Here is a 27,912-nt window from a genome sequence, read left to right as displayed (position 1 = left end):
AAAGGCCACCGGACCGGTCAGGGGAGCAACTTGTTGCGAGAGAAGTTCATGGGTCACCTTGGACCTTGGAGCGCTTGGACTCTCGGAGTGGAGCAGCTGTCCAGACTCAGAAAATAGATGGAAAAACTTTCGCGATGTTTGGAACGCGGAGCCACTGTAATGGACAACAACACCAACATCGCTTATGACAGCGGAGCTGCCGATGCGGCTCGCGACAGGAGGAGCAGAGACTCAGAGTAGGAATATTCGTTCAAATCATGCTCATTCATAAGCGGCATGTCCCGCTGTGACCTTTGGAGATCTGATTTCGTCAGGTGGTTTGGTGAATCCCGAGAGAGGCTTTATGCTCAGTGTCCTGTGCAAACCTCACGGCACGCAAGCGTCCGCCTGAACAGGCCTAATCGAATTCGTGATCGTGAGATCAGGCAAACCGCGACTGTAGCGGAAATCACTCTCTGACCCTCAATCAATGGTTCCAAATAAAAGAAACTTGGAGCTTCAGAGCCGAACGAAGGAGTAGGTGGGGGACGACGGTTGCTGACCAAGGTCTCCGTTCACTTTTCTTTTGAGCGCATGTGCACTTGTTGGAATGCCTTTCCACCCCTAGGATTCCGATTTTCCGGAAGAATCGATCGCATCGGAGCTGCAGAAGATGATTCCACATAGCTCTCCTCGGAATATTCGCAGAGTATGGATGCGTTGCGGTCGAGTGAAGGACGTGGAGGAGGCACTATGAAGGCTTGCGATAGGAGGGGGCCCGATCAACGAAATTCGGAATGCTGTGGCGTGAGAGGAACTCGGTAGACGGATGGGAGATCCAGATTGGAGCGACATTATGTCGAGGCGCATAGAAGATAAATTCTGTCGCAATGAAAGACGCCAACTTCGCGCGCTTTATTCGTTTCATTGAGGATCAGTCCGAGGCCTCATGGAAATATAATTATTAAAAAACGTGCGGTACTTCAAAGTTCATCGTGCTCAGTCCCCGAAGCGGCGCCGCTGCCCTGCGGCGCGATCGGCATACCGGCGACGCAGGCCGCTGGGGTCGCGAATTCAAATTGGTATTCACAACGAGAAGGCTCCGTCGCTGAGACCAACTGGTTGCTCAGCCCGCACTGAAGGAGGACTACGGTGGAACGCGACGGACCATTCCAGCAGCCAGTTCCTGTTCAGGACGGAAACGAACGCAATTAAAGGACTGGAAACACGACGATGCGTGACGCCCTCGGAGGGAACTCGATTCTCGGATCAGTATTCTTGACTGCGCGACAAGGATGGAAATCGAACTCACCTCCTTCGAATTTCATCGCCGCGTATCTGTTCCCGTCGCGTTGCTCCCATCGTACCCATCGGCCCAAGCTTGTCTCGGAACCGCCATCTTTTGACCGCTGTGAACTCTTGTCGAAAGGACACATTTTGTAGATGTACTCCTTCTCCGCGAATTCGAAGCATTCGCCACGGAGGGGAACGAACTCCGACTCCTCTCCGAAATCTCCGCTGACAATTTGCTCGAATTTCTCGAGCTCCTGTTCGATTTCTTTATGCTTCCGTTCGGCATCGTGGTAAGCGAGTCGAGCCCTGTCCGCGGCTTCCACCGCGGCCTTCACCGCAGGATCCCGTTCAGCATCAGCTGAGGCTGCTGGCGATGGTGCTTCGGGCTCGTCGACTTCCTCGTAGTCTTCGTCCTGGGGGGGGTTTTCGCCGTCGTGGGTTTCGGTTTCTCCGTCGGCTTCTCCATCGGCTTCTGCTCCGGCTCCTCCCTCGGCTTCCGATGGGTCTTGGAAGGGAGCCGTTTTGTGCAACAGCCACGCGGGTTTGATCAGGGGCCAGGCTGTGCCGGAGAATTCTTCCGAATCCACTTCCTCTCGATAGGCCAAGAAGAACTGAAACAGTCCAGAGGAATCTCAGTTAGTCGAGCTCCGAAGAAAGTGTCCGCATTGCCTCTTATAAACTGTGATGATTATTCATTATCATTAATATCATTATTTAAAAATTATAAAATTGGATCCGTTAGGTTGGATCATTTTCTCCCCAGGGAGCTTAACAATCGAGATCAGCCCACGAACCTTTGCTTCGTCCTCGGAGACGGTGCCGTCTTTGTTCTGGTCGAACTGGAGGTAATTCATGACCTCGCTATAGGTTACGAGTCCATCTTCGTTTGTGTCGAGGTCGTGGAATGCTTCTTCCGCTTGGAGTTTGTCCTCTTCCACATATTTGTTCACTCGTTCTTTATCTTGAACCAGCGAAAATATCGGGATCAAATGACCATACTTCGCTTTTTTCTGGGACAGGTGATTTCCGGAATGCCAAGATAATTATTAACGCTCCGCACTCCTCGTCCGGATAGAATTCGGAAAGTCACCTTGTTCGTCCTGCGCTTTGTTCTGATCTTCGGCTTCTCGTCTGGATTTGGCTTCCTCGTCGAGCAGAACCCGTTCCTTTTCTTCGGCCTCTTTCCTGAGCGCGTCCCTTTCGTCCTTGGTTGCCTTTGCCTTCTCGACTTCGGTCTTCAGCTCGTCGATTTTTTGCTTCGCTTCGTTCACCTGCACGGGAGAAAACATTACCACGAGCGGCAAAATCACTCCGGCAAACCCTGTCTATATTTTGACGCAGCAATGAACCGGTGCAGTAAGTTGGGGAGGCACCTTCTGTTTTCCGTCGTCTACCAGGGCACGGCGGAGTTTTCCTCCTTGACTGATAAGTTCTTCCCTGCGCTTAGCTTCCTCGCGAGCTGCCCGTCCGAGTTCATCGCAGGTATTCGGACAAGAAACGCCGGAATCGTATTCGTCACTTCCGTCGCAGCAGTCTGTCCTCGGAAAACACGAATCAGTTATGGACTGCATTTCAACGTGGACTAGCCAGCACGGCCATTATATCGATCCAATCACTGGCTCTGACGATGAACGTACCGCAGAGTCCGTCATTAACTCTGGATGATGGGATGTCCAAGGGGGAATGCATCAAATTCACGCAATGGAATTTCCCTCTGGGACAAGCCGAAGTTCCTGGCTCATCAGAACCGTCAGGGCAGTCGCAATAGTCGTCGTTCACGTACGAGAAGGGCAACCTCATCGATCCATCGAGGCATTGGAAGTCTTTGAGAGGGTCGTAGAAGGCTTTCACTGTGGAAGAAACTCGACTCAACACGCGTCCGCCTTATTCTCATGCTACGTGATTCATGTCCGCGCGAGTCCTCAGAGTCGTCCCGGAGAGCTCCAAGCGAAGCGGAAGGTTATCTGACCGGGGCGAATTCGATCGGTGGCCCATCATTGGGGACTACTCACTCTGTAGAGATATACCCCTCACGCGAGAGATCTGCCGATGTTCATCGCTGCCCAGAGTTCCTCGAGACACAGTGCTCACAATGGCCACGAGGGCCAGAATTCCCTCCGAGGAAATCATTTACAGTTCGATTCTTCCCCGTGCCGGTCACACGTCAGCAGCACGCACTCAATGTTATAGTTGGACCTCTGTATCCTACCCCTCTATCAAACTTTTCTCCGAAAAAATTAACTCGCGCAGAGTAATATATAAATACGGCGTGCTCTAGGTACAAAACTTCTTGATTGCGCGAATTATTGCACACGTTCGAACCCCTAAAAGATTCCCCGAAAAAAATACCGGGGAACTGCTATGGATTCGATGCAAGGGAGAGTGTGGATATGATGGTGTCAATGATCTTTGCTGAAAGTGCGCGGATTCGGGGGCGTTGGAGAGCTCGATCATTCAAGCATCAGCACTTAAGCGGCGAACGTCATTCTAGAAAGAACATTCCGAATGTTTCACGCGCTGACCGGAGGCTCCGTCTACCGCCACCCTTTGAACTCGCGGTCTCACTGATGAACGATTGTCGGAGCTCATGCTGTACTTTGCTTTCCGGTTTGGCTCTCCTGTCCGAAGCCATCCAAATCGTCAGTCGCCTCTTGCTGGGGCCGTGTATCGGAAAACCTACCGTTATCGATCCGAGGTCGTATGTGCACCTCTTCTGTAGATTACTTAGATCGGGGTGACTTCACGTGCAACAGCCTGATTCCAATCGTTGAGCAGGCGAAAATCATCGACATCATTGTCTACGACTGCGCCGCACCTCTCTGCATGTGCTTAGTTAGATACTATCGGTTCCATTTCTACCGAATTCGAGTAATCATTCCCGTGGGAGCTCCTCCCGTGTTAGGTGAAGCCGTCAGTATTCAAGCTTCCGACCCGGATTTCACATTTGCTCAGACTCGGGAATATCCCTCAGGCCGGCAGGAGCTCCGGTATTTGTTGACAAAAAGAACGAGCACTTCCGGTGGCTCAATGTTTTCATGTTGGCGGATACCCGCGTCGTCGCTCGTGAAACAACAAACTTTCAACCTTGTCAGGTATCCATACACCGCTAGCTCAACAATTGTTCTGAATCTTTAGCCCGAATTTGTTCAGACAGAACACTTGTCGCTACCTTCCCTCGCTCTCCGTGCCCAGCATCTCCGTGACTTGACGCTCGTCGACGGCACTTGGGACGTGTCGGGAAACTTCGCCGCGGATAACACGCTGAGCTACTTGTAGAAAGCCTGTTGATAGGTCTCTGACAGCTTCGCCGAGCGGAATCGGCACCGGAGAGTGTAGGCGAAGGTGAGTTCGCCTCTTAAAATTGGAGATTAGCGGGGCCCGGAGAATTTTCCCCCGATAAACCTCCTCGATGTCCCTGCAAGCATTGGCCGGCTACGCTTCTTCCTCCGACGAGAGCGATGACGAGCGCAAAGAGGAACAGTCTTCGAATGAAGTCCCACAGCGACAAGAACCTGCGCGGGAGCAGGCGCAAGGGAATCTGGCGTCCGGGATAGATTCCATCGTAGACGACGATGATGACTTCGGCTTCCCCGAGGTGCCGAGCTCCACAGATAATGCGGGACCTGCTCTGTTTCTGTTTTCCTCACTGCCGGCTCCGAAGAGGGAAGACCCGGCTGAAATAATTCCTGAACTTGAGGATAAGGTCGAAACGGTTTCGAAGCCCTCGAAACGACAGATTTTCATCCCGAAGCTGTCAGAGCTCGACAAGGATGACGACGATGAGCCGTTGGCCAAGAAACGCGTCGTGAAAAGTTCCGCTGGTTCAAGTCTTTTGAAAATGTTGCCGCCCCCGTCTTCGGCACCGATCGCGAAGGGCTCGGTGACAAAGCTCACCCAATTGACACCTCATAGTCTGGGCAAGAAACCGCTTCCCCCAAAACCGAAGCCCAAACCGAAAGCTCCTCTGCAAGCTGCAGCGCCGGGCCCTGAAGTCGATGATGACGACGGCGACGCACCGTCGACTTTCTTCAGCTTCGAGGAACCAAAATTATCCGAAGAGCAACTGAAGAAGCTCATTACCGCGGAGGATATCAAACCTCGAGAGAAGCGACCCCCAAGTCCAGAAGTGGGCCCGGTGCTTCCAACCTATCTCGAACCGGCCGCCGAGCCCGAGCCCTTACCGGCTGTGAGCGCCTCCGGCTCGCAGGATATCCCCGAGGAAGCTCTGCAGAAACTTCGAGGACGAAGGCAGGAGAAGATTGAGATTTTCTCCATCGACGCTGCCGATTTCACCGCCGAAGCTCGGTCGAATCTTTCCAAAAATCTCACCGTGGAAGATTCTCGACCATCGCTCAAAGAGGGTCCCGAGCTGAGTCGATTACACAAATCAAAGCATCACATAACGCATCTGGCATTCCAAGCGAAAGCTCGAGAGAACGAGCTGAAAAATCAATGGGCCACAAATCGCATGACGAAGAGGGAGACGCAGAAAAAATACGGATTTTGAAAACTGTGGAGGATTCTGAGTGCGCTCCTCCTTGTCGACCTGTTATCACTGAATAAAAACCTGTAAATATAGGGGTTACATTCATCGCAGAAATATCGTTTTCACTGCGTATCGCGCTCCGGCGGTACGGAATTCGAGTCCGGAAATTCGAGATAGAGCTCAAAGGAACTGAGCGATCGTGGTGCACATTCTCATTTTTTCTTAAAACTGTTATTTTTTGCTTGGGATTCCCAGCGGAAATCGTTCTCGCTCGGGAACGTCCTTCTCGCACTGAAATCCTGAATTCATTTTGCAGGCGTTCATTGAGTTCGCTTATACACTCCCAGAAGTCGAGAAATATGGCCGGATCACCAAACGTAGTCTTCGTTCTTGGTCCTCCGGGATCTGGCAAGGGCACACAATGCGCCAACATTGTTAAGGTGCGGTACTCTCTCGATGAAAAAACCGACGAGGACGTCAAGAAACTCCTCTGTGATTCCCAGGGAATTCTTCCTAGAGGACGAAGATGTATATACTATTTTAGGTTGAGGAACGGGATCATGGTGCTTATTTTTAATAGTCTGGGAGTCTGGTTCAGTCTCGATTCTAATCGGAGGGTATCGTTTGAGCAGACTTTCGATTTCGTTCATCTGTCAGCCGGAGACCTGCTCCGCGCCGAGCGCTCAACACCCGGTTCCGAATACGGTGACTTGATCGAAGGTCACATAAGGAACGGAACCATCGTCCCGGTAGAAATTACCTGCTCGCTGATCGAGAAAGCAATGAAGGAGAGCGGGAAGAATCGATTTCTCATCGACGGCTTCCCAAGGAACCGAGACAATCTCGACGGGTGGCAAAAGCAAATGGGAGACAAAGTGAAAGAATGTTTACGTTCTCCTTCTCTCCTGCACAGAGGAGGTGAGTCATCTCTACTGGTTCCGCGGGCTCTCTGATCCGGGTCGAGCCCTTCACCGATATCGTCGATATGGTTGAATTGATTCTACTTCGCCCGTGAATTATTAGCTGTCTCATGGAGTCATCCGTCGTCCTCCTGCGATTGTTACGCTCAGCTTGACCCGCTATGATTACAGGTCGCAACCGAGCGTTGTTTGAAGCGAGGCCAGGCCGGTAGCGGTCGTTCCGACGATAACCTCGAATCGTTGAAAAAACGTTTCCAGACCTACCAAAAAGACACGATGCCCATCATCAAGTATTACGAAGCCAAAGACATGGTCAGAAGCATCGACGCAAACTGCAACGATAAGGACGCAATTTTCAGTGAGATCTGTAAACTTTTCGATGAATGGAAATCCTAAGCTCACTGACCCGCGAACGGAACATGACACAATATTGTCAAATCGCACTAGAACAAAACGTTCAATCCCTGTTCAAGTCATTATCTTTTTCCCTCGATCATCATCGAGAAACGTACCCAAATGACCATATATATCTCTAATCGTCTTCTGTCAGAGAGTTTGGAGCAAAACAGTTCCTGTTCGGTTTTTTTCACGCATTCGGACATTTCATTTGCTCATCGGAGACTCAGCGAGTTGTTGGAGGATCAGCGTCCCGAGAGTGAAGGAATCGATTTCCATCGTGGGGAGCAACGGCTTTTCAACCTCTGAACCGTCATTCCTCGTTCCGGCAAAAAGTTTGCTTGCCGCCATGAACAATAAATATCTTACAAGTTTACAAAATCAAGCATCCTCGCGTTTTCCATCCCGTTATCGAGCAGATCATGCGCGAGGCCCGCCAGTACCAACCGAGATCGCTACAAGGCGAAACGAGCCCGCAGAATACCGAGGCTGCGCCGCGGCCTCGAATCCTGCTCACATAGGAGGGACGGTAGACGGTATCACGGCTCAGCTCCCAATCGAATCGAGTGAGAGCAAGTTGCATGTCAACTGTAGTTTTGGTTCTTGAGGGATCGACTCGATGTAGAATCCGCGAATCGAACCAAGAAGTTCGGGATTCCCCCGGGAAGGCATGGACAAGTTTACCTAAAGCTGCGACATCGGAACACATCGGAGCCGCTCTTTGAAATTTTCCCAGATCAGATCATCAATTACGGTGGGTAGTGGCTGTCTACGAAAATCATTTTTGGCGACCGGTGATATCGTTCCGCGCAGAACCGATGTGACTTTTCCTTCGTTCAGATGTCAGCGATTCACGCTCCACGAGTCATGCGCCGCTAACCCGCGTTACGCGTGACAATGGCACCCAGGGGAAATGCACGGTGATCACGCGGAGGGGTTCGTTGCCACCGAAGTGGACTTTCGGACTGAATAGGATGAAGCGCTTTTACAGGCATCCGGAAACCTGGCTCCGTTCTCCTACCCTCTCCCGCAAGGTTCGGTATTCGGGACGCCGGCGTGTTTCTGCTCACAAATGTCGAAAATCAAGCGAAATATGGTCAATTGGCGGAGTTCGGTGAGCATCTGGATTTTGCAGAAACTTCGAAATCTCCAGGATTGCTTTCCGGGTTCTCGCCCCGTTGTTCACTTCTAAACATCCCAGCATTCGCCCTCCGACAAGGGAAGCGATGCGTGACTCACGACTCTGGCACTCGCGAGTGAAAAATCTAGGATGAAAAGAATCGAATTTATTCGACAGAGAATCACGGAGCAGGAGCAGTTCTCTCTCTCCATTGGAACCCTCGCTAAGCGCTGAGCGGATCGACTAGCGCCAATAGACGAGATCTCCGAACTTAACGTCAGCGCAGTGGTTTCATTGCTTCCATTCCGGAACCTTCCCGAGCGAAAACGGATTCAAGCTCTGGTTTACCGACATACGGGAAGAAACTCTCAGTCGAGGCTCTCGTCGGCCTCCAGGAAATCCAATGAGATCACCAATTCCGAGATTTCGAGGATCTACTTCGCGCCGAGAAATGCGCGAACCGCACGCTCTCCGTTTCTCCGGACTGTGTGTGTTTCCCACTCGCTCGTCCCCCTCTCACTACTGCTGTAGTTTCATCGGATGTGTATTGTCAGCTGAGTTGTCAAAGAGCTAACGGTGAGTTTCTTTCGACGTTAGCCGTTTCCTCGCCATCTCCCCGTTGACTTACGTGCGCTTTTCGGGAATTAGTTTTAGAGCGTCGCATGCTTCGATACGAAACTTGGTCACGATGAGTATTGCACGAAACGCCCATTCCTCTTCTCCGCCCTTGTTGTGACTCCTGACCCAGAGAGACACGGATTCTCGAGTCCAAGCCCTTTTCGCGGATTGTTTCCCGTTCGAGGCGCCAGCGAAAGGCTTCGGCTATTCTGGAAGTCATCGCCCTCTGGAACATCGAAGTACGTCTCAGCTTGGCCGAGCCTGCTTCCAGCAGCGCTTGGGCCATATTTGTGCTGTCGATGAGTCTCGATGAAAGAATTCATGAGGTTTCTATCCATATCGATACTGGCGATGTAGATGGAACGATTTTCGAGAGTTCAGCGGATTGATCCATTGAGCTTATCCGTGATAGCGGACCAGCTTCCGGGAGCCCGCAATCGCTCAGCGCATATTGGAGTTGATGATGATTATTATCGCTATTGTTATAATAATCGTGCGATAATCATTGTCGCTACAGCAGTGCAATCATTTTTGAATCAGGATACGTAGATAAGAACCGCACGCCGTGAATCGTCGTCCCCTTGGGTATTCTGTTTCGATCGATCCCGAGGACTTCGATGCTCTAGAGCCGTTCTTTTGTTTTCCTGGTGCTGAAGCCCCACTTCCCGAGAAAGCTTCGTTCGAACTTATTGATTCGACTGAGTTCATTCTTCCTTCCTTTTTAGTTGGTTGGTCGGTTGGTCAATCGGTCGTTGTCGTATTTAGACAGCCCTTGCCCGCAACCCAATGGGAGAAGAGTCGAACGAACCCAGTTGTCTGAATTGCAGATGCCTGCCGACGCCGAGCAGAAAGCTATGCAGCTGTTGGCCGACGCGGATAAAAAACTCAAGTCGGCCCAGGGATTTTTCGGCTCGATGTTCAATGCCGAATCGAAGATCATCGACGCGTGCGAGCTCTACTCGAAAGCAGCCAACAGCTTCAAACTCTCAAAAAAATGGTCGGCGGGCGGTTCTGCGTACTCGAAAAGCGCAGAGCTCCACTTCAAGGTTGGCAACAAACACGAAGCCGCGACTCTCTACACAGAAGCCTCCCACTGTTACAAGCGGACCGAGCCCCACAAAGCGATCGAGTGTCTTCGAAAAGGCAACGAGATCTATACCGACATGGGACGGTTCACCATGGCCGCTAAGAATCATCAAGCGATCGCAGAGATCTACGAGGAGACGATCCAGGACTTCGAAAAGTCGATCTACCACTACGAGCAGGCTGCCGACTTCTACAAAGGCGAAGAGGCGCACAGTACGGCAAACAAGTGCCTTCTGCAAGTCGCCAAACACAGCGCGATGTTGGAGAAGTACGAAAAATCCATTTTCATCTACGAAGAGGTTGGCAGGGCCGCTGTCGACAACGCTTTGCTCAAGTCGAGCGCGAAGGATTACTTTTTCAAGGCCGCCATATGTCATCTCTGTATCGACAGTTTGAACGCCACTCAGGCGATCACCAAATACTGTGAAATGTACCCAGCGTTCCAGGACTCGCGGGAATACAAGCTCGTCAAGACACTCGCCAACAAACTCGAGGATCAGGACCTCGAAGGTTTCCAGAACGCGGTTGCCGACTACGAGAGCGTCACGCGCTTCGACAAATGGAATACGGAAATCCTCTCGAGAATCCGAGCCCAGCTGCAGGAGTCCGGTGACCTGTGCTAGAGCTCAGAGCTGCGATCTCGACTAATTCATCGATCTGGACGGCGGGATCGAGGGTGGTCGTTGGGAGGGAACGGAAGCAGCGGGACGCTGGGCGTTCAGACCGAAGAACGGTGTGGGAGGAGGAATCATCGAAAAGGTTGAAAAAGAGTCCCGCGCTCCCTCTCGATGGAAGAAATGGCTGGGCAAGGGTGTCAAGGAGGGCGGGGGGGGGAGAAAGATCATGGTGGGGGCGGGCTCGTGAGCGTTGAGGGGAAGGTACGTCGACAGCCGAAACGGAAACGCAGAGACTGATCGACGAAGTCCACGTTAACTCAATCACATCATCTCTAGGAATCTCAGACTGATCTCTAACCCATTCCAGTATGACCTGAGCGTAGCTGATACAGAAGCAAACCAGATTGCGAGAGAGAAAAGCAGACATGAAACGCTTTTAGTTCAACTTTTCTCCATGCCAGTGACAATATCTGTAGTCAGCTAGTCAGCTAGGTAGATCCTCTCTGCGACTGGAAAGTCTGCTTGGAACTTGGAGGAGGAATTTCTACTGTTTGCTAGATTTAGTTACGTTTGAGGCAAAGTTTCTGTTGAGGAATAACGTTAAGTAACTACAATGAGAACGATCCATGATATGACGGCAGTTGCATACGATCACAACTGCGGCGGTGGTTGGCTTTAAATAACTGTTTACCGAGCTCGTTCACGTAACTCTCGATCATTTCTACTGCTCGAAGGTTCGAGATTGATTAAATTCAGCTCAGTGGACCGCGGTTTTCTTTCGACAGCCCTCAACATTACTGTGGTCACTGTCGAGAAGTAGAGTCACAGGAGATGATCCCGAGCCGGCGGTGAAATCTTGGCATTGGAACCTTCATCCATCCGCGATTCTTACAGTAACGAGAGAAGAGATTACACAGGAGAGAATGAGACGGCCGATGCCTACTGTTGTATATTCTGTTGATTTACTTTCAGTATCTGTTAAAATAAAATTTCTCTCTGTGTAAATTACATCCACAGCTCTTTTTCCCTCGTGCCTACGCTGGTCCCGCCCGAGCGGCTGGGCCCCCATCGCTAGAGTCTGGGGATTCTCAAGAGCTAGATTCTCGAGAGGGTTGCGAAAGTTATTCTCAATCGATACGGGAGCGGGAAACGATTGGACACCTGGAATTATTCGATTTCATTTTCACAATCCGAGACGTCGTTCATAACCTGGTGATTCACGATTTTCAGCGCACAATGTCGATATCTTCGAGTTCGACACGCGAGGAGGACACGCTCTCGGTGGTTTCGTCGATCCGACATGACAACCTCGCGCAGGTCTTGGAGAATTTACCGAAGCAGCTGACCAAAGAAAGCTTGTTACGACTACACAGAGCTTGCCTCGAGTGCGACACCAAATATCTACCGCAATCTGTCGAAGTCGCTGATATGCTGCTGTCAGTGCTCCTCGACAAGCAGACACCCGCCGCTGAACAGCAGCTGGCTCTGACCGTCCTGCAGCATTTCATTTCCCAGCAGCAGCTCGAATGCGTTCTCCCATCGTTAAGCATACCCCAGATCGAATTGCTGCTCCCGTTACTGTTCGTTGCGATCAAAGACTTTTCAGCCGTCGACAGCAGACTCCTGGATGCTTTGAAGGACCCGAAAGTTAATTCGATCACAAAGCGTAGCATACTCTGCTTCTATACCCAATTGGCGCAGATTTCCCCCGACAGAGTGTCTCCTCAAGCCAAGGATACCATCATAGGAATCATTCCGCTCTGGCTCAACGATCCAAGCTTGAAGAATTTCACCGCTAGCAACCAAGTACGGTCGCACACTTCTGATCAGTTTCTGAATGTTGCAACGTTTTCTCTCCTCCCGGTCTGGCTGGGGGTCAGTCATTCGGAGAACCACCCTAAGAAAAGCGCCCTCTTCGAAGCCACCATGGAGTACTCTGCGGCTGTGGTCGAGCTCGCCATGCAAATAAACGCCACGGAAAACGCGACTGTTCTCTGCCAAGCCGTCCAGTGCCTCAACGAGCTGTGCACGTACGACGAATCTCAGCAGAGCTGGGCGATTAAAGTCGTCAACAAGATAAAAAGCGTCGATTTTCTCCTGTGTCTACAAGTCGAGTCCTTCTGCTGCAAATTCTCGCAAGACCCTCAGAGGAGCGTGGCGCTGGCTAATGTGAGCGTATCGTCGATCATCTCCGCCGCGCTATCCAACACCAGTAATGCCCACACTGTCGTGGAGTTCCTGAGGAGCAACTTACAGAACATAGCCCGCCACGTGCAGTACAACTTCCCCGGCTACTTGAAGATATTCGCTCGTTTCCCCAAACACATCGACCTCACTGAAGTTCTGGCAGCGAGCATCACCGAGGAGAACTTTGAGCACGTATTCCGGAAGTTGCTCCTCTGTCCGGCCGTTACAGCCGCTCTGATCGCCCCACATGACAAATTAAGGCAGGATGTCGTCGATGCGATAAAACCCACTCTGGATATGCTCCTGGGGGAGACATTCTCCTCTGACGCGAGGGGAGACCTATATCTCGAGCGGATGGTCTCCTCGCTTGCGAGCATGAAACACTACAGACGGGTGGCTCTGGCAGCCTCAACGGTCGCGAACTCGTTGCTGCACACCTACTTCGAGACTCTCGAATCCAAGTACCCTCAACGGTACTTCGAACTCTTGTCGAGACTTCTCTGCAAATTCCCTAAACGACTAGTCCTGCCCGTCGAAGGCTACCTGGAAGAGATCCAACACATGATAATCGAATTATTCTGCGAGAACGTCTCTTTCATCCCGAATGTCGCAGAAACTCTGCGACAGAGCGAACACGCGGCTGTCGTGATCGTTAAACTCCTGGGCGATGCCGAGGAGGATACATGTGAGGATTACCTGTCGGTTCTCATGGAACACTTGCAGAAATACTCGAGGGGATCTCGAATAATTCGCGTCGTCAACGCCGCGGCTCTGGTCGCGCAGAAAGTCTCCCCGGAACAGAGGAGTCTCCTGTTGGAAACTTTGTCGCAAATGAACATAAAACCCTCGGAGGCTGAACTGAATGAGAGAATCAATCAGGTTTCGGCGGAAATCCAGCAAAACGAAACCTTGATCTATACGAACTCCGTTCTATTCAACATCATCGACAATTTATACCGAAGCTGAGACTGTGATAATATAATCTCCGGACATTCACCCCGAACACTCTGTAAATAAAATTTGTTCCTGATGGTCTTTGAAAGACTCCTTTTCATCGCCCTCCCGCCCCGCTCCTTATCCCGTCCCACGGACGATGAGCTAGCCGATCAGAGTTCAGGGAGCGCTTGAACAGTAAAAAACATTTTATTGCATAAGACAATGCCGCTACTCATTGTCAGTCCATCGGTAAAAATTGAGTCTGTAAAACTTCAGTCCTTTGCACAAAGATGAAAAGACTCATAGTTCCAAAGAAGCTCTTCCCAAGTCTTTGGGATGATTATGGTCAATGGATAAAGCCTTCTAACGACGAGTGTCAATACTTGAGAGATTTCCTGACGGCGTCCAGAAGCTTCCACTTCGTGGGGAGGTAAAACGGCTCGAAGACGTGCGGGAACGGGGTGTCATAACCGGTGACCCGCTTCACGGGAGATTCCAGATACAGGAAGCATTCTTCCTGTATCGATGCGGCGATTTCCGCGCCGAAGCCGGCGGTGAGCGAGGCTTCGTGAGTGACGATCAGCCGTCCGGTTCTCTTGACGGACTGAAATCGGGTAAAAATGCTTTCGAAAGAAATGGAGGCGCGTTTTCTCTGCGCTGAGGCTTCTCGAGCGATATGCAGCAGTGAAATTGGCGTATGGTCATGATCGAAATGAGTAAGTGAATGAGATACCCGCTCGTCCGTTACCTCGGCGACGGTTTTTTTATCCCAGGGCAGAATGGTCTGTAGATCGATGAGTTCGCATTCGATCCCCTCCTTCTCCGCCAGATCGCAAACCTCGTTGGCCACGTGAACTTGCGTACCCCACGAGACGATTGTGATATCCTTGCCTGTGGTAGTTTAGAACGGGAAATTCACATCCGTGTCAATGCCTCATCTAATTCTCGGGTCTTCAGCCTCACTCACCGGGTCGAACGACTTCCGCCTGGGATAACGGTATGGAAAAGTCGTCCACGGGAACTTCTTCTTGCGACAATCGATAGAGAATTTTCGGTTCGAAAAATATACAAGGGTTGGGATCCCTTATGCATGAGAGTAGAAGACCCTTGGCCTGGGTCGGACCTCTCGGGATGACTAGCTGCAGGAGAAATATTACATGGAAGTGAATTGACCGGTGACGCATTGGGATATCGAGACCTGACTGTACCGAATGCCGGACCGGGCCAGCAGAACCATCGAGAACACGGCTCACCTTCAGACCCGGACAATGAGCGAAATACCCCTCGGTCATCTGGGAATGGTACAGAGCGCCATGACCAACGGCCCCGCACGGAGTTCGGATCGTCAAGGAGCCGACGTCAAACTGATTGCCGGTACGATATCGAAACTTGGCCGCTTCATTAACAATCTGTAGAAATAATCTATGTGATCGGTGGGACATCGACAAAGGAAACTTATATCCAAAGGAGAATACTTCCATCACACGAAGCGGGGAGGGAACACGCGATGTCCTCCATGCCAGGACGCGGTCCCCGTGACATTAAACCTCGGGAGGAGGAATCTATCTTTGGCCCGGTCTCACCTGGTCGAAAGCGGGAAAAATGTAATCAGCGAATTGCATTTCGGCGATAGCCGTTGAACCGCTGACCGCGACGCCGATTGCGAAGCCGGCGATTCCCTGCTCGCACAGAGGAGTGTTGAAAACTCTGTCGGACCCATATTTTTCCTGAAGGCCCACAGTGCAGCGGAATACTCCCCCGAACGCCACATCTTCTCCGAAAATCACTGCAATGATTAGAAAACGCTCATGACATCTGATACCGTCGATCTAGTACATCGAGGCTGTCTCGGTTCGGCTCCATAGCGAAACTTTTCCCTGGAGCGTTCTCACTCCTGGAACGTGTATTCGTCTGGAGCAAGCCTCTCTCATTTCTCTCCATCCCCGTCGAGGGCATCGGATCCGACGCGGGAAAACAATCGAACTCTCTCCTACCTGCCGTCGGGTCTTTACTCAGCGCGATGTCCAGGGCACTAGTTATACTCTGATACATGTTGAGCTTCTCCGAGTTCCCTGCCGAACACATTGATTCGATTAGGTATTCACATCCCATACCCGGAACCCAATCAGTCTTTCCGTCTTTTCCACAATCGAGACTGACGGATACACCGCGAACGGACCGGTCGCCGGGTCACGGGGGTCCCAGTCGGAGCCGTCCCTGTGACGGATGGAGAAGCCCTCTACCGACCTTGCACCGGAGGCTGAGTCTGGTTCGGTGTGAAGGTGAAATGAGCAGCTGTCCGACGAGTCTCCATTCGCCGCGGCCATTGTGCGCCGAGAGCCGCTACGGTCCGCCGAAACATTTGCGGAATGCTGTTTTACCCGCGTCAGAGAGATCCGACGATCACCTGTGGACACCCCAGTGCTGCTGCTGCTGATAGTGTAAACAAAATGCGGCCACCGGCTGTACGGCTTCGAGTACGTCTCACCAGACGGCGCTGTTCTTGATAAGCGATCGACGGAGCGATAGCTAAAGATGGAGAAGATAGGCAGCGAAGGGGAAAACTCGAATCGTGAGTGGATATCGCCTATTGCGAGGAAACGTTTCCGTCCTCTAATTTTTCTGCATTCGACATCCTCGTCCCGCCGACCGGGGACGGCGCGAGCGATTCTCAGAATCTGCTCGACCTCGCAAGATTCCCCCGTTCCCCACCGAATCCCCTCGCGGATTCCACAAAAGGCTCGACTCTCGGAGAGGGAACGAGTCAGAGCTCGCTCCTTCAGCCAAATATTCGGAACGAATAAAATACTCATTCATGGAGTCAGTCAGTAGCCAACTGTCATTGTATAGGAATTCTTTTTATTTACTTTGTCAGGATAATAAAGTAGGTCGCATGATTTCGGACGCATTAGCTAAGAGACATCTGCCGGCATTCCCATCGGCCAGTTTGAACGGGCTACTGCATGAGAGAGGTTCTTCCTCGAGGTTTCGATGACGACGTATGTCCATGATGATACGGTATTACGGCCAGCTTAATCACTAGAAGTTTCGTCTCGACGAGCCTTCTTCAAGGACTTCAGAGCTCTCTCTCTGAGGATTCTTTCTTTTCGCTCGGGATCCTCATCTGAGTCTGAGTCGTCATCGCTCTGCAAAAAAATTCAAACGTGCGAATCGGATGAGCCAATACGAACGAGATGCTGCTCATGAGGTGGGGACGGCGTCGCTTACCTCTTTGGCTCTCTTCTCTTTCTTGGACTTCTTGGACTTCTTTTTCTCTTTCTTGTGCTTCTTCTTCTTTTTCTTCTTCTTGTCTCGCTTCGACTCTCCATGAGAATCTTCTTCGGATTCCGATCCTTTGTCCTTGGACTTACGCTTGGCTTGCTCTTCGTCGCTCTCTGCCGGCTGAACACTGGCCTTCGTGGAGGGGGGCAAAGGCGCAACGTCTTTACGTCTCGGGGCTACGGCCGGTACTTCTGGTGAGCTTGATCGTCTTGAGACGCCTGGCGGCTCACACGGGCTGCTGTCTGCGAGAGTTGAGGGAACGAAAAAAATCATAAGTTTTGGGAATTCCGATTCATCAATTCGGTCGATGTCTGAGAGTCCAAGGGGAGAATTCTCATGCCCTCGGCGATGTGTAGAAGGCCTACCTTGTTGCTTCGCGACGCCGCCTGACGGATGCTCGTCATCCGAAAACGACGCGGCTCTTCGTCTTTTGGGTTCTGGGGCGAATTTTTCAGGCGCACCTCGTGGACTCTTCTTCTGAGACACAGGGGAACGGCTCCGCTTAGCTGGAGGTGGGCTTCGGCTCCGTCTTGCTGGAGGCGGTGGGGGAATCGGAGAGCGACTTCGCCTCCTAGGAGGAGGGGACCGACTTCTGTTTCTGACGGGAGGGGGAGAGCGACTCCTCCTGCTGATCGGAGGAGGCGGTGGCGGCGGCGATCGACTCCTTCTGCTCACGGGTAGCGGCGATCGACTCCTCCTGTTTACTGGGGGCGGAGATCGACTCCTTCTGCTCACTGGGGGCGGAGATCGACTCCTCCTGCTCACTGGGGGCGGAGATCGACTCCTCCTGCTCACTGGGGGCGGAGATCGACTCCTTCTGCTCACTGGGGGCGGAGATCGACTCCTTCTGCTCACGGCTGGCGGCGATCGGCTTCTTCTGCTCACGGGGGGCGGCGATCGGCTCCTTCTGCTCGCAAGTGGAGGCGATCGGCTCCTTCTGCTCAGTGGCGGTGGAGAACGGCTCCTCCTATTCAGCGGGGGCGGGGAGCGACTTCGTCTATTCAGAGGTTGTGGGGAGCGGCTCCTCCGCGACTCGAGTTTCCGGTCAGGGGACCTCCGTCGAACAGGCGAAGGTGACTGCCTTCTGATAGGCGATCTTCGGGACTGGATTGGTGATCTCCTCCGAGGACTCGCCATCCTAGATTAAGAAGAGCTTATGTGTGACGGATTCACACGCTCGACGTTAGACTTGTCTCGTCATCAGTAGGAGCGAAGGACAGTTCTAACCATTCCCTCAGAGTTTCCTGAGATTGATGCAAGAAGGACACAGGAAATGTTTTATCTGTAGATAGCCTACCTCCTTCGAGGAGAGTCTCGTCTCGGTGACCTCCTTCGGGGGGAACCCCTCCTGATCGGACTTCGTCTATCTCTCTTGTCCCGGGATCGTGATGTTGACCGTCTGTCATCCTGAAGCATCGAGAAAAAACGGAAATGTTCGTCATTCGAAAATATTCGGGTTCCCGGGGCGAAATCACTTCAGAGCTCCGGGGCGTTCTTACCCTGCGGCGTCGATCCCGTCTGGGACTGTCGCGGCGTGGGCTCCGACGATCGCTCCGTCTCGGTGATCCTGAATTGTCTCGGTTGCTCCTGTAGCTCCGTTTGTTCTGAACAGAATCAGCTGGTCTCTGATGAGGGCTCACCCTGCGATCGCGACCATTGCGATAAGATCCCGAGCGTGACCTGCCATGGGAATATTTTAGTTTCGGAAATCATGGATTCGGATTCTGGGATTTCGAGCAGTAGTCCTAGTCTGAGATCTGATGATCGAGATAATGACTCGGGCTCGGTGAAAAAATAGTAAGCGAAGAGGTTCCTTCTTGCTACAATAGGGAAAAACTGAGCAATAAGCTCGATTCTTCTCACCTCCTACGATCTCTATTACGCTCTAGGCGGTCGCGGCTCCGGCTTCTCTTGCGGCTTGGTGATGACCTATCGAACGGAGAACGTTGTAGCTTCTGAAGCACCAGAGTCGGCCACTGGCAAATTGGTTCAAAGTTTAGACTTGATTCTATTCTCGAATACTTTTTGCAGGAAGCAAACCTCGTTCAATTGAAACCGAACGACGATCTATCGGACGACACCACACTGACTTCTCGCGGTTCTATCCGAGATATGAATTCTTTCAGCATGCATTCAAGGGGACGAGAAGGGCCAGGACGACCCCAAGGAGAATTCATCGGAACCCGGGATACTCGAAGGGATCGACGTGGAAAACCGCTGCCGAATATACTGCCGCCTCAGAGGTACGACGCGACGGTAATTTCCGGACACAGGAAACTGCACAGAGTATGAGCGAGATAGAGTGGGGAGAAACCACCCTCGCAATCGCCATGCAAAGCGTCGCCCTATGAAGCGAGATCTCGCCAGAGTAGGGCGAATACGATCTATGAGATACCTATAAGCATTCGAATCTCTGATTCTCTCAATAATCGGGAGAACAGGGATCGATAGTCAGATGCCCGGAGGCAGCACCACTAATCGAAGCACATCCCGTGGAAACAGATACCTATAATCTAGTACTCACTCTCTTCCATGGCTCTCGGTGGTCGTGCGCTGCTCGTCCTGGGATTTCAAATTCGAGAAGCGTTAGAAATACATATACATTGCATTTTGATCTGCTCCGGAGAGGATCTCGTCAAAACTGGTGTAGGTCAAACGTGTAGGGAATCCCCACCCGTCGGTGAGTTCGGAAAAGCGGAGGGGAAGCACTGTACGCGCCGAGACATTGTACACTAAGAATTTCGCACTAACCAGTATCTTTCTGATCTCTTCTTTTTTCTTCTCGAGCAATTCCGGGGGGACTCCGCCCTTAGAATTCTGAGCCGAGGCCAGTCTGCTCCAGAGCTCTCCCATGAAAATCCTCGCGTCCTTGCCATTGAGGAATCCCGTGAGGTTGATTTGCATGAGCTTGGGATCTGGATACTAAAGGGAGGGGAGGGCTCGCTTAGCGAGTCGATTCTCGAAAGACACGATTCCGAGAACACTCCTCTTTTTCTTTCCGAAATGCCGGGATAATGAAAAAAAGATCGGATCGCCTGGGTGAAATTGCTGTCCGGAAACTCACGCGTGTGTCTTCGAGTTGATTGCTGACGAAGTCAACGACTAGCTCATCGTCGAGACCCAGGAACTGTGTGATTTTCTGAGAGATCCAGGGCTTCAGCGAGTCCAGCTGCACTTTTTGCATGTCTACTTTCGTGGAGAGGCTATCGTCGAACTTGAGCGACTTCAGAAGCTTCTTCTGTTTGTCTGCGAAGCGGTTGTCTTGCTCCGCACTGGTACCCTACACGAAAAGGATTGAGTTTTGTTACAGATTCGCATCCAACACAGCCAGGGCTGTGCGGTGAGCCGGGGGGTTCAGCGATCGACGATCGGGCTTCCGAAAGGTCTTATGATGTCGTCTCCGTAAATCATTCATTTCGGCAGAATCCTCGTTCTCGAGTCCATCGAGGATGCTGACGCTCCGTCGAGCGCCAGCCATGAGTGGATTGATAAATTTTACTTCGACTGAAGTGTCTCCCAACAGCGGCGTGGGTGAAATCATCCACCTAAAAGCCGAGACTGATTTCTGATCGATATTCGCCGCTCGGATTCTCGCCATTACTTACCCTGAAGAAACCAGCGTCCGTCATCTTGGACGCTTGATCGGTTGTCTGATGATGTCCTCACACTCTGAAGCTCTTGTATTTCGGAAACAGACGCGTGCCGAAATACAGCAACAATCTCCTTCTTCCTCTCCTATATCAACAGCACAACGGTTAGGAGGCGCGTCACAATATCAACCCGCCGGCAACAAGTTCCCCTTCGGGCTTCGTCTGGCCCAAACAATGCGAGAGCGCGCTCGATTTGAAAACCATCCATGCATCCGGCAGTTCTCGGGACAGTTCCCTCCTGGGTCCGAGTCTGATCGTGAGAAACTCTGCGGTCAGATACCAGGGCTCGGATCTGTCTGGAACCTGCATGGAGTGGGTCCAAGCCGAGCGGTAGGCAATTGAAGAATCCCCGCGCATTCAGGCTGTGGAGCTTCCTTCACAATAGAATATTGCAGCTGTGGTCTCCAGGGCCATAATTTCCGCGGCTTCTTCGCGACAGCTGGCCCTCAGCCACTGGCCAAAAGGAGTCTGCGAAGACCCTCAATGCTCCACGGGCCCTTGAAGTCGATTCCTCACAGATTCATCTTATGCCTGGAGCTTCCTGATCATTGATCATCCTTGGTGACAGCTGATGCTTAATGAGCGGCACCGCGTTTTCCGAAGTCTCCTATGAGAGTTCCAAATGCAGAGAATGGGAGGCGAATTTCGAAAACAGAATCCAACGCGACTGGATTCAGCACTCAAGAGGCAATTAATCTCCATTCTCGATATATTTGAATGAAATTCATGCTGATTCGCGCAGGGTTCGCTCTCATTCCCTCTGCTTCTCGGCCGCAGCATTCACTGAGCTTGAGCCCATCTCTTCAATAAGCGGACTGGCGCTCTGTCTTTCGATACATTGTATCGGAATCCCCGAGGAAGTGAGTCCGCGCGAATGAAGCGCCGTTCTCGCTCCCCCCGGTAGTTTTAACCCTGACTCCCGCAGGCCCTGTGGCTCTTGGCCATGAGATGAGCCAGATATCCATAGGCGTGCTTTAAGCGGCGAATGTGGATCCGACAAATAATACCGGTTGTCTAGTACGGGAATCCTGGACAACTCATTCCGCTCTCTTCTCCTCTTGGCAAGCGCGATGTTGGGAGAAGAGACTTGGCCTCAACTATGGACGTCGCAGTATCACTCCGCTGGATCAGTCGGGTCGTCGGTATCTACCGCCTCCCGACAGCGTTGGATTGTACCATCGTGTTCTGTCATCATTTCACGAAAGCGTTCTTGAACAAGATTTTACTGACCCTAGAGATTCTCGAGTGCTGCGTGCTTCCGGATCGCTCGAAAATCGAAGTGGAGGTTCTTCTGTTGTCAGTGCGGGGTAGACAAAGAAGGCCGTTCGCTACTCCGAATCCACCAACAGCTTCCACGTCGTAACAGTATGGGTATGTCTGCAGCGATGTTCTAAATGTTCCATGGCTGGAATTCGCGGTCGACCGGTCGCGGTAGATGAACCGTCACGACAGGAGATCACAGTGCGGATATCATTGACGCTTTCAGGCGGTTTGGTGAGCTACTTCAAGAGTCTCTTGGGGAGCCGCGAACTGAGAATACTGATTTTGGGACTCGACGGCGCCGGGAAGACAACCATTCTCTATAGGTTTGTGAAAGCTCTATCATAGAGTCGATAGCGATTCTGGAGTAACACCATGGCGCGCCCCGCTCGTGGAGTGGAGCGTGTATTTCGAACATTCAGAGCCTGCGTATGCTGGTGCGCCCGTTGGGATGGCGGGTCCCGTCGGAATGCTCATCAGTGATATACAGTTTTCTGAGGAGGCCTCACGGAAAATGACTCACTTCATCCTCGTATTTTCAGGTTACAAGTGGGCGAGGTCGTCACGACGATCCCGACTATCGGCTTCAATGTCGAACAAGTGAGTTCGATTCTTCTTATTGAAAATAATTCCGCTCCTATGCGCATTGTAATCATTTGTCGGGTGGTAATTCGAAGAGGAGGCTAGAGGCATCATTAGCCTTCGTTCAAGTCATGGGTGATTAAACGGTGCCTGCGATGAAGGGGCATCGACTCTCTTCCTCATTGTCATCGACTTTGAATCGGAGAGAGGAGAGCGGGAATTCGAGCGCGTCAATTTTCTCCTCGTCGCTTCTCTCGGGCTCGAATCCTTCCCATTGAGGGATGTCGATTGATAACACATCGTAGACGCGATCGAAGAATCTCCATCTGCTTCGTTGGGGGAGTTTGTGACTCAGCACTCTGTTCTGCGACTTTTCAGGTGACATACAAAAACCTCAAGTTTCAAGTTTGGGATCTCGGGGGCCAGACGAGCATTCGTCCATATTGGAGATGTTATTTCAGCAACACCGATGCTATCATTTACGTCGTCGATAGCGCCGACCGGGACAGAATCGGCATTTCGAAAGAGGAACTCGTCAGCATGCTAGAGGTAATTGAACCGACCATATCATCTGTCGTATTCTGATAATACGATGTTGTTGTCTCGTCCGCTCGAGCGCTTTCACTCAATCCCCCATGCGTCCCCATCCAGGAGGAAGAGCTGAAGAAGGCGATTTTAGTAGTCTTAGCGAACAAACAGGACATGGCCGGCGCAATGACAGTTTCTGAGATGCACACAGCTTTAGGACTAGACGCTCTAAGGGATCGAACGTTCCAAATTTTCAAAACGTCCGCGGTCAAGGGCGATGGTCTGGATGAAGCAATGGAATGGTGAGTTCCCTCCACTTCCCCGGAAGAGAGGCTTAGGACGTGGATCATGCCAAGACTCTTCCTGTGGCGATCCGATCCTGGTTTCGAGGGAACCCAGCAGGCCGCTATACGGCTGGAGGAATAATTTTCCTTATTCTATCCCAGGTTATCGAATGCCCTCACGAATGGAGGGAAGTGAGCTCGTGACGGGTATACGACTGATCGTGCATGCTTTAGAACTTGGTGTTGTACATGGTGAGGAAAGATTTCCAGATGTCCAAAGGTTTTATGGGGACGACCGAAACACGAGCGCTTCCGGCCAGTGTGCAGTCGGCTCGGAGCCTTGGCGAAGATAATGAATGTGATGTATATAGACCATGAACGATGAGGATATCACCGCACGATAGGAAACAGCCTGAGTGAGCGACGCATGGTGCGAAAATCGACTAGATGAGAGGATGATAATAATAATAATAATAGATGATAATTATATGAATCTATATAGATGAAAATATGAATATGTTCGTATAATGTGAGCAGGAATGATTGCTAGTGAATCACAACGAGGCAAAGAGACTTCAGAGCCACGATCGTCGCAGTCTATTTTCATGTTACGGCCCGGTAAAGGAATCGGAGAAAAAAGCGAAGCGAGCAGGGAAAAAAGGCTCGTGGAGCACCTCCAGGAGCAGTCAGGGGCGGAAGGCTGTAGTGCCAGGTGGTTCCAAACTACGCTCTTTCATAAGAATAAATGATATCTTTTCCATCCGAGAGGAAAATATTATTTTCCTTCGGTTCACGTATTTTCCTTCGATTAACAAGCTTTCGACCTTGGTGGCGAGCGATCCCTCCACATCCGATAAGCTTTCTTCGACAGATTGAACAAGTATCTATTTCTCTGAATTTCGTCGCGGAGCGTAATTACAGTGAGCTGAATCAGCTTCCGATCTCGAAATGTGCCGCGGCTAATCTTCTCATTCATCGCGGTGGTGGATGCGGAGGAGTTGTTTCCCGCGTTGCCTTGCAACTCGTAATTATTTGATAATATTCGTGCGATCCGAACCCGTTGTCTCCGCCGCGATGTGTGACCGTCTGTGTGGCCGAGCGACTTTTGGAAATGATGAGTCGATAGTGGAGGTGGTCGTGGCAGAGTGAGCTCGCCGCCGCCGCCGCGCCGGTGTCCCTCGCTGCTGTAATGACGAATCCAAAATAATCCATGCACAGACACACACTCATTTGCAGAATGTTCTGCTCGTCCCGCTATCTGCGGCTGCCTATGCTCCCGCTGATAGAGGAAGGAATAAGCGGCATAGCAATATCTCTCTGAGGGTGAAGAATTTTGTTGGGAGAAACACGATGACGGAAGAGGGAGAGAGACACCGGACGCGATAATGATCACCGACTTGGCAACGATGCCTCGCCGAACGCTAATGAGCCAATGATTGAAGTCAGATTGATGGAAGGATGCCGGGACGGAGGGACTTGGGCAATGGGTGGGGGGAGGTTGTTCCGTTTCGGAACCTAAATCGAAACGCAATGGTTCCACTGAAAACGGGCCGCCCATTCCTGGCAGAGTCCGGGGCTCATGCAGTATTTGGGCAGCTGAGGCAAGATAGTTACTTCGTCGCCGGTAGTTGTAGATTAATTGGGCTTTATTTCGCAGCTTTGGCAGCACGCACCATCGCTCACGCGGATTATCGACCACCGACGGACAACAAACTGATAAAAGTACAAAAAATTAAGTGACCCCCAGTCTAGACTGATTCCGTGATGTTTCTATCTCCTCACGTTCTCCCTGTGTCTTTCCGAACTTCGTGGGTGTTCACCCCCGTCGACACGTGCACAAAATCAGCCTTGGAAACTGGTCACTTCCTTCAGAGTCGGTGTTAGAGCGGTCTTACTATAATGATCTTCAGCCGCTCATCACAACTATGGCATTGTGCCCGATGAAACTTCTGTTGCTGCCGTACTCGTTTTGAATATCCTGTCCGAGAACTCGAATCGAACTCATGCCATAATGCGGTTCTGGCCGCCGCGTCGTCTACCCTGAGTGTGTCTCATGGAAGACCGCCGCCATTTCTCCCTGCGAATATGAGAGACTCCGAACGTGACCTTGTTGGCTTCGAACTCGTCTTTCCGGGTGCGTTTCGGAGCATCTGCAGTCGACGTCGTCAGATTATCGAAGAAGGAACGTCCCTTGTTGTAGTAGTCCTTGTCCTGCTCGGTTTCGGTCGCCTCGCCTTCGCTCGCGGGTTTCTTGTCGCTCATGTTGAGGCTCTCAAAGTCTTCGAGAGCCTTCTGGAAATCGAAGTCGTCCTCGAACTCTAGCTTGGCGGTTTTCGACGCGACGAACTGTCCCGGGAACAGACGCGGGTCCTTGCGCGAGCTCGGCTTCGAGTCGCGTTTCTTGGCGTTCGTGAAGCGGAGTACCATGCTCCGAGGGATCACCGGGACGTGCGTGTAGGACGATGAACGTTGTCTAGATCCACGCACGTTTTCGAGAGCTGCGTCCTTGAAGCTGACCCGGCGGCCGTCCTGGAGAAAACCCATGGGTCTCACTCATCACGCGATTGAGCGCTCATATTCATTTTGAAAAGACTAGGACTTGTGTAAGGGGCATGACAGAGCAAATATTCGTCTTTATTCGGCACACGGTGCACACGTGAGACACCTACCTTGTTTCTGTTCTGATGATCATGGTGGGGTCCGCGTCGATTATTGGGATGCGGGCGACGATCGTTGTGTCCCTTCAGCATTTGCTGGATATCGATGTTGCGCACGCGGCCTTGTCGACTGATCTCGGGAGCTGCCGGGCGCTCGAGCATGTTCATGACACCCTGGGAGGACCGATTTGGCCTTTCACCGACGCAGGAAACTATTGCGGGATCTTCCGCATCGCCTGGAAGATCGAGCAGAAATTTATACGGACTCGGCTCTCCCTGGTCCGGGACGTACGAGGCTCGCGGCTTCGAAGGTCTCCCTTCTCGAGAAAAATCACTGACACGGGGAAATTCCTGCGTTGATGAGCGCCAGATCATCGAAAATGTCAATCAAGCGCACTCAACGTCAGTGATCGTCGGAACACCGGTCAAGGTCGAACCGAGGTCAAATACGAATTCGGACTTCTTGAAGGGTAGATTTGCTGAAGACTCGAGTTCATTGTCTCAGAGAAATCGTAGTACTTACGTGGAGTAACTCTGAAATCTTTTAGATGCTCAGCATGGAAGACAATGAAGTCAAACACTTTGGCTGAAGGGAACATCCTCATCGCTGAGACGCGGTCCTCAGTGCCCATGTTGTGTACTGCGAAAGAATGAAATTTTTTGAAAATGCTTGGAAAATATTCCGCCTCGCGGCGGAGGCCCTCGCACCCGCAAGCCCGGGAGCCTCCTGAGCCTGAGACCCACGAGTGGAAAAAGAGGTTGAGCACATGCGATGCGTCGAGCCGAGTCTCACCTTTTCTAAGAGTGATTGTCCGATTTTCCTTATCAAAAGAGGCAAGTTCCCCTTGATAACGAATCTCCCGAGTCGTTATCACCGAAACATCCTGGTTAAGGTAAGATTCAAGACGGGATGCCATGATGAGTTTTCTTGTTCACAGTGTTTTACGAGGAACCGCTCCGCACGCTGGTCGACGCTGAAAGAGACTCTTGGCTTGAAGGGATGACTCTTGCACGGCAACCCTCACATCACGTGTGCCGACGCAAACGTGCGTGTAGACAGATGTGCCTGCCGAGGACACGTCCCCACGAAAGTCCCGCTGTGTACTTCGAGGGGCTTCGGGCTTACGGAAGTCTATTGATACCTTACTCTGATTTCGTTGTTTCGTTGGCGGCGAAAATAAATTATTCCATAAGGGAGAGGCGAGGCGGTCGTCAGCAAGCGCCGGGGAGTTCTCCGGAGCGTTCTAGATCTTACTTGGGAGTCGAGTAAACTGATCGGGCTGTGAAAAGGATCCCTCTTGAGCAGATCTCGGAGCATACGTCTCGGATCGATCGAGTCCGGTAAGTGACTCGGCATTCCGCTTTCTAGCGCTGAGAGAACTCCTCGAAGGACTTTGGCTCGGCAACCGATCTGCGATAGAATCTTCCCCGAGGGCTCGGGACGCATCCCTATCACATCGAGTATCAAGTTGAGCCGACACGTATTCATTGGGCCTCAGCCGAAATCCATACGATCCTTCTTGAGGACTCGTCCGCAGTGATCAGCGGTCACCGAGCCCGACCCAGCTTAACGACATGAGGCTTCCCTTTTCAATCGAACAAGATCTAAGCCCCTCCTTGTATCGGCCTTTATCGTTACGTCGATAGGGAGGTGATAGAGGTTCGCCGGACGAGCGACTTAGTATTCGAGCAGAAGTTCGTCGCTAAGCGATCATGTTCCAGCTTTCCGAACGCACCGCGACGGCTCAAAGATCTCGCTTGAATCAGAGTTGGGTCCCCTTTTCTAACAGATTTCCGGCGCAGGATCGACTCTATAATATAGATGCCGTGAATATCGAATACTAACTTCCAATGAAGTGTGCGAGCGGTACGAGGATCATCGGAGCGAATCAGGAACGACCCAGACTGCGCGAACAGGAGAGCCGAGACTGTGGAAATCAGACCGGAATTCCTGGCTTGCTCCGGGACGCACGCCCCGCAGCTGGAACCTGCACCGCTTACACGCTTACATTCAATTTGGGCCAGCTGAAG

At 51.7% G+C, this 27,912-nt stretch overlaps 9 protein-coding genes across 9 annotated transcripts; 5 read left to right on the top strand and 4 right to left on the bottom strand.

Annotated features, from left to right (window-relative positions):
- Positions 1–868: 868 nt before the first annotated feature.
- On the bottom strand, positions 869–3,402 carry LOC100909060 (glucosidase 2 subunit beta). The gene is made up of 7 exons (XM_003740023.1): positions 3,285–3,402; positions 2,910–3,122; positions 2,646–2,806; positions 2,363–2,543; positions 2,067–2,233; positions 1,292–1,883; positions 869–1,165 (listed from the first exon to the last, which is right to left on the bottom strand). Exons 1-7 carry the CDS (start codon positions 3,400–3,402, stop codon positions 963–965), a joined length of 1,635 nt encoding a protein of 544 aa, XP_003740071.1. The 3' UTR covers positions 869–962.
- A 902-nt stretch (positions 3,403–4,304) lies between these two features.
- LOC100904454 (UMP-CMP kinase 2-like) lies at positions 4,305–7,432 on the top strand. The gene is given in 5 exon segments (XM_018638190.2): positions 4,305–4,364; positions 6,075–6,198; positions 6,391–6,642; positions 6,644–6,676; positions 6,850–7,432. Coding segments are annotated over 4 exon segments (591 nt in total). The 5' UTR covers positions 4,305–4,364; positions 6,075–6,117; the 3' UTR covers positions 7,075–7,432.
- Positions 4,682–5,779, top strand: LOC108863699 (proline-rich protein PRCC-like). The gene has a single exon (XM_018638182.1). It carries the CDS (start codon positions 4,682–4,684, stop codon positions 5,777–5,779), a length of 1,098 nt encoding a protein of 365 aa, XP_018493698.1.
- A 2,207-nt stretch (positions 7,433–9,639) lies between the features above and the next one.
- Positions 9,640–10,521, top strand: LOC100904309 (alpha-soluble NSF attachment protein-like). Its single transcript, XM_003739992.1, has one exon. The coding sequence runs from the start codon at positions 9,640–9,642 to the stop codon at positions 10,519–10,521; it is 882 nt and encodes a 293-aa protein (XP_003740040.1).
- Positions 10,522–11,751: 1,230 nt separating this feature from the next.
- Positions 11,752–13,668, top strand: LOC100908914 (uncharacterized). The gene has a single exon (XM_003740022.1). The coding sequence runs from the start codon at positions 11,752–11,754 to the stop codon at positions 13,666–13,668; it is 1,917 nt and encodes a 638-aa protein (XP_003740070.1).
- Positions 13,669–13,831: 163 nt separating this feature from the next.
- Positions 13,832–16,081, bottom strand: BckdhB (Branched chain keto acid dehydrogenase E1 subunit beta). Its single transcript, XM_003739991.2, has 7 exons — positions 15,886–16,081; positions 15,633–15,710; positions 15,222–15,424; positions 14,892–15,047; positions 14,606–14,777; positions 14,387–14,529; positions 13,832–14,242 (listed from the first exon to the last, which is right to left on the bottom strand). Exons 1-7 carry the CDS (start codon positions 15,998–16,000, stop codon positions 14,015–14,017), a joined length of 1,095 nt encoding a protein of 364 aa, XP_003740039.1. The 5' UTR covers positions 16,001–16,081; the 3' UTR covers positions 13,832–14,014.
- Positions 16,082–16,670: 589 nt separating this feature from the next.
- On the bottom strand, positions 16,671–20,549 carry LOC100908773 (serine/arginine repetitive matrix protein 1). Its single transcript, XM_018638181.1, has 11 exons — positions 20,526–20,549; positions 19,985–20,200; positions 19,672–19,842; positions 19,445–19,482; positions 18,784–18,849; positions 18,420–18,600; positions 18,218–18,327; positions 17,986–18,058; positions 17,596–17,887; positions 16,867–17,162; positions 16,671–16,784 (listed from the first exon to the last, which is right to left on the bottom strand). The coding sequence occupies exons 1-11, from the start codon at positions 20,547–20,549 to the stop codon at positions 16,671–16,673; spliced, it is 1,581 nt and encodes a 526-aa protein (XP_018493697.1).
- Positions 20,550–21,747: 1,198 nt separating this feature from the next.
- Positions 21,748–23,974, top strand: Arl1 (ADP ribosylation factor-like 1). Its single transcript, XM_003739989.2, has 6 exons — positions 21,748–21,941; positions 22,057–22,156; positions 22,373–22,430; positions 22,791–22,961; positions 23,064–23,242; positions 23,387–23,974. The coding sequence occupies exons 1-6, from the start codon at positions 21,938–21,940 to the stop codon at positions 23,418–23,420; spliced, it is 546 nt and encodes a 181-aa protein (XP_003740037.1). The 5' UTR covers positions 21,748–21,937; the 3' UTR covers positions 23,421–23,974.
- Positions 23,975–24,838: 864 nt separating this feature from the next.
- LOC100904024 (protein LSM14 homolog) lies at positions 24,839–26,943 on the bottom strand. Its single transcript, XM_003739990.1, has 4 exons — positions 26,675–26,943; positions 26,405–26,521; positions 25,894–26,117; positions 24,839–25,753 (listed from the first exon to the last, which is right to left on the bottom strand). Exons 1-4 carry the CDS (start codon positions 26,796–26,798, stop codon positions 25,226–25,228), a joined length of 993 nt encoding a protein of 330 aa, XP_003740038.1. The 5' UTR covers positions 26,799–26,943; the 3' UTR covers positions 24,839–25,225.
- Between the last annotated feature and the right edge of the window lie 969 nt (positions 26,944–27,912).

Source organism: Galendromus occidentalis, unplaced genomic scaffold (genome assembly GCF_000255335.2).
Source record: "Galendromus occidentalis unplaced genomic scaffold, Mocc_1.1 scf7180000076694, whole genome shotgun sequence".
NCBI classification, from domain to species: Eukaryota; Metazoa; Arthropoda; class Arachnida; order Mesostigmata; family Phytoseiidae; genus Galendromus; species Galendromus occidentalis.
This window is presented reverse-complemented; position numbering and strand designations above follow the sequence as displayed.

Excerpts from the sequence above, each read along its gene's own strand:
- LOC108863699 (XM_018638182.1), top strand. The coding sequence starts at position 4,682 with ATGTCCCTGCAAGCATTGGCCGGCTACGCTTCTTCCTCCGACGAGAGC.
- Arl1 (XM_003739989.2), top strand. Across the intron at positions 22,431-22,790 it reads TCGGCTTCAATGTCGAACAA|GTGACATACAAAAACCTCAA; the intron begins GTGAGTTCGATT and ends GCGACTTTTCAG. Across the intron at positions 22,962-23,063 it reads AACTCGTCAGCATGCTAGAG|GAGGAAGAGCTGAAGAAGGC; the intron begins GTAATTGAACCG and ends GTCCCCATCCAG.
- LOC100904024 (XM_003739990.1), bottom strand. The coding sequence starts at position 26,798 with ATGGCATCCCGTCTTGAATCTTACCTTAACCAGGATGTTTCGGTGATA. Across the intron at positions 26,522-26,674 it reads GACAATCACTCTTAGAAAAG|TACACAACATGGGCACTGAG; the intron begins GTGAGACTCGGC and ends ATTCTTTCGCAG. Across the intron at positions 26,118-26,404 it reads AGATTTCAGAGTTACTCCAC|GCGATGCGGAAGATCCCGCA; the intron begins GTAAGTACTACG and ends TCGATCTTCCAG.
- LOC100908773 (XM_018638181.1), bottom strand. The coding sequence starts at position 20,549 with ATGACGGACGCTGGTTTCTTCAGG. Across the intron at positions 19,843-19,984 it reads ATCAACTCGAAGACACACGC|TATCCAGATCCCAAGCTCAT; the intron begins GTGAGTTTCCGG and ends CCCTCCCTTTAG. Across the intron at positions 17,888-17,985 it reads GAAGGCAGTCACCTTCGCCT|GAGGAGCCGTTCTCCACCGC; the intron begins GTTCGACGGAGG and ends CCCGCTGAATAG.
- BckdhB (XM_003739991.2), bottom strand. The coding sequence starts at position 16,000 with ATGTTTCGGCGGACCGTAGCGGCTCTCGGCGCACAATGGCCGCGGCGA. Across the intron at positions 15,048-15,221 it reads TTTTTCCCGCTTTCGACCAG|ATTGTTAATGAAGCGGCCAA; the intron begins GTGAGACCGGGC and ends TTATTTCTACAG. Across the intron at positions 14,243-14,386 it reads ATAAAAAAACCGTCGCCGAG|TCCGTCAAGAGAACCGGACG; the intron begins GTAACGGACGAG and ends ACCCGATTTCAG.
- LOC100904309 (XM_003739992.1), top strand. The coding sequence starts at position 9,640 with ATGCCTGCCGACGCCGAGCAGAAAGCTATGCAGCTGTTGGCCGACGCG.
- LOC100909060 (XM_003740023.1), bottom strand. The coding sequence starts at position 3,402 with ATGATTTCCTCGGAGGGAATTCTGGCCCTCGTGGCCATTGTGAGCACT. Across the intron at positions 2,544-2,645 it reads TAGACGACGGAAAACAGAAG|GTGAACGAAGCGAAGCAAAA; the intron begins GTGCCTCCCCAA and ends TCTCCCGTGCAG. Across the intron at positions 2,234-2,362 it reads CAAAGCGCAGGACGAACAAG|ATAAAGAACGAGTGAACAAA; the intron begins GTGACTTTCCGA and ends CGCTGGTTCAAG.
- LOC100908914 (XM_003740022.1), top strand. The coding sequence starts at position 11,752 with ATGTCGATATCTTCGAGTTCGACACGCGAGGAGGACACGCTCTCGGTG.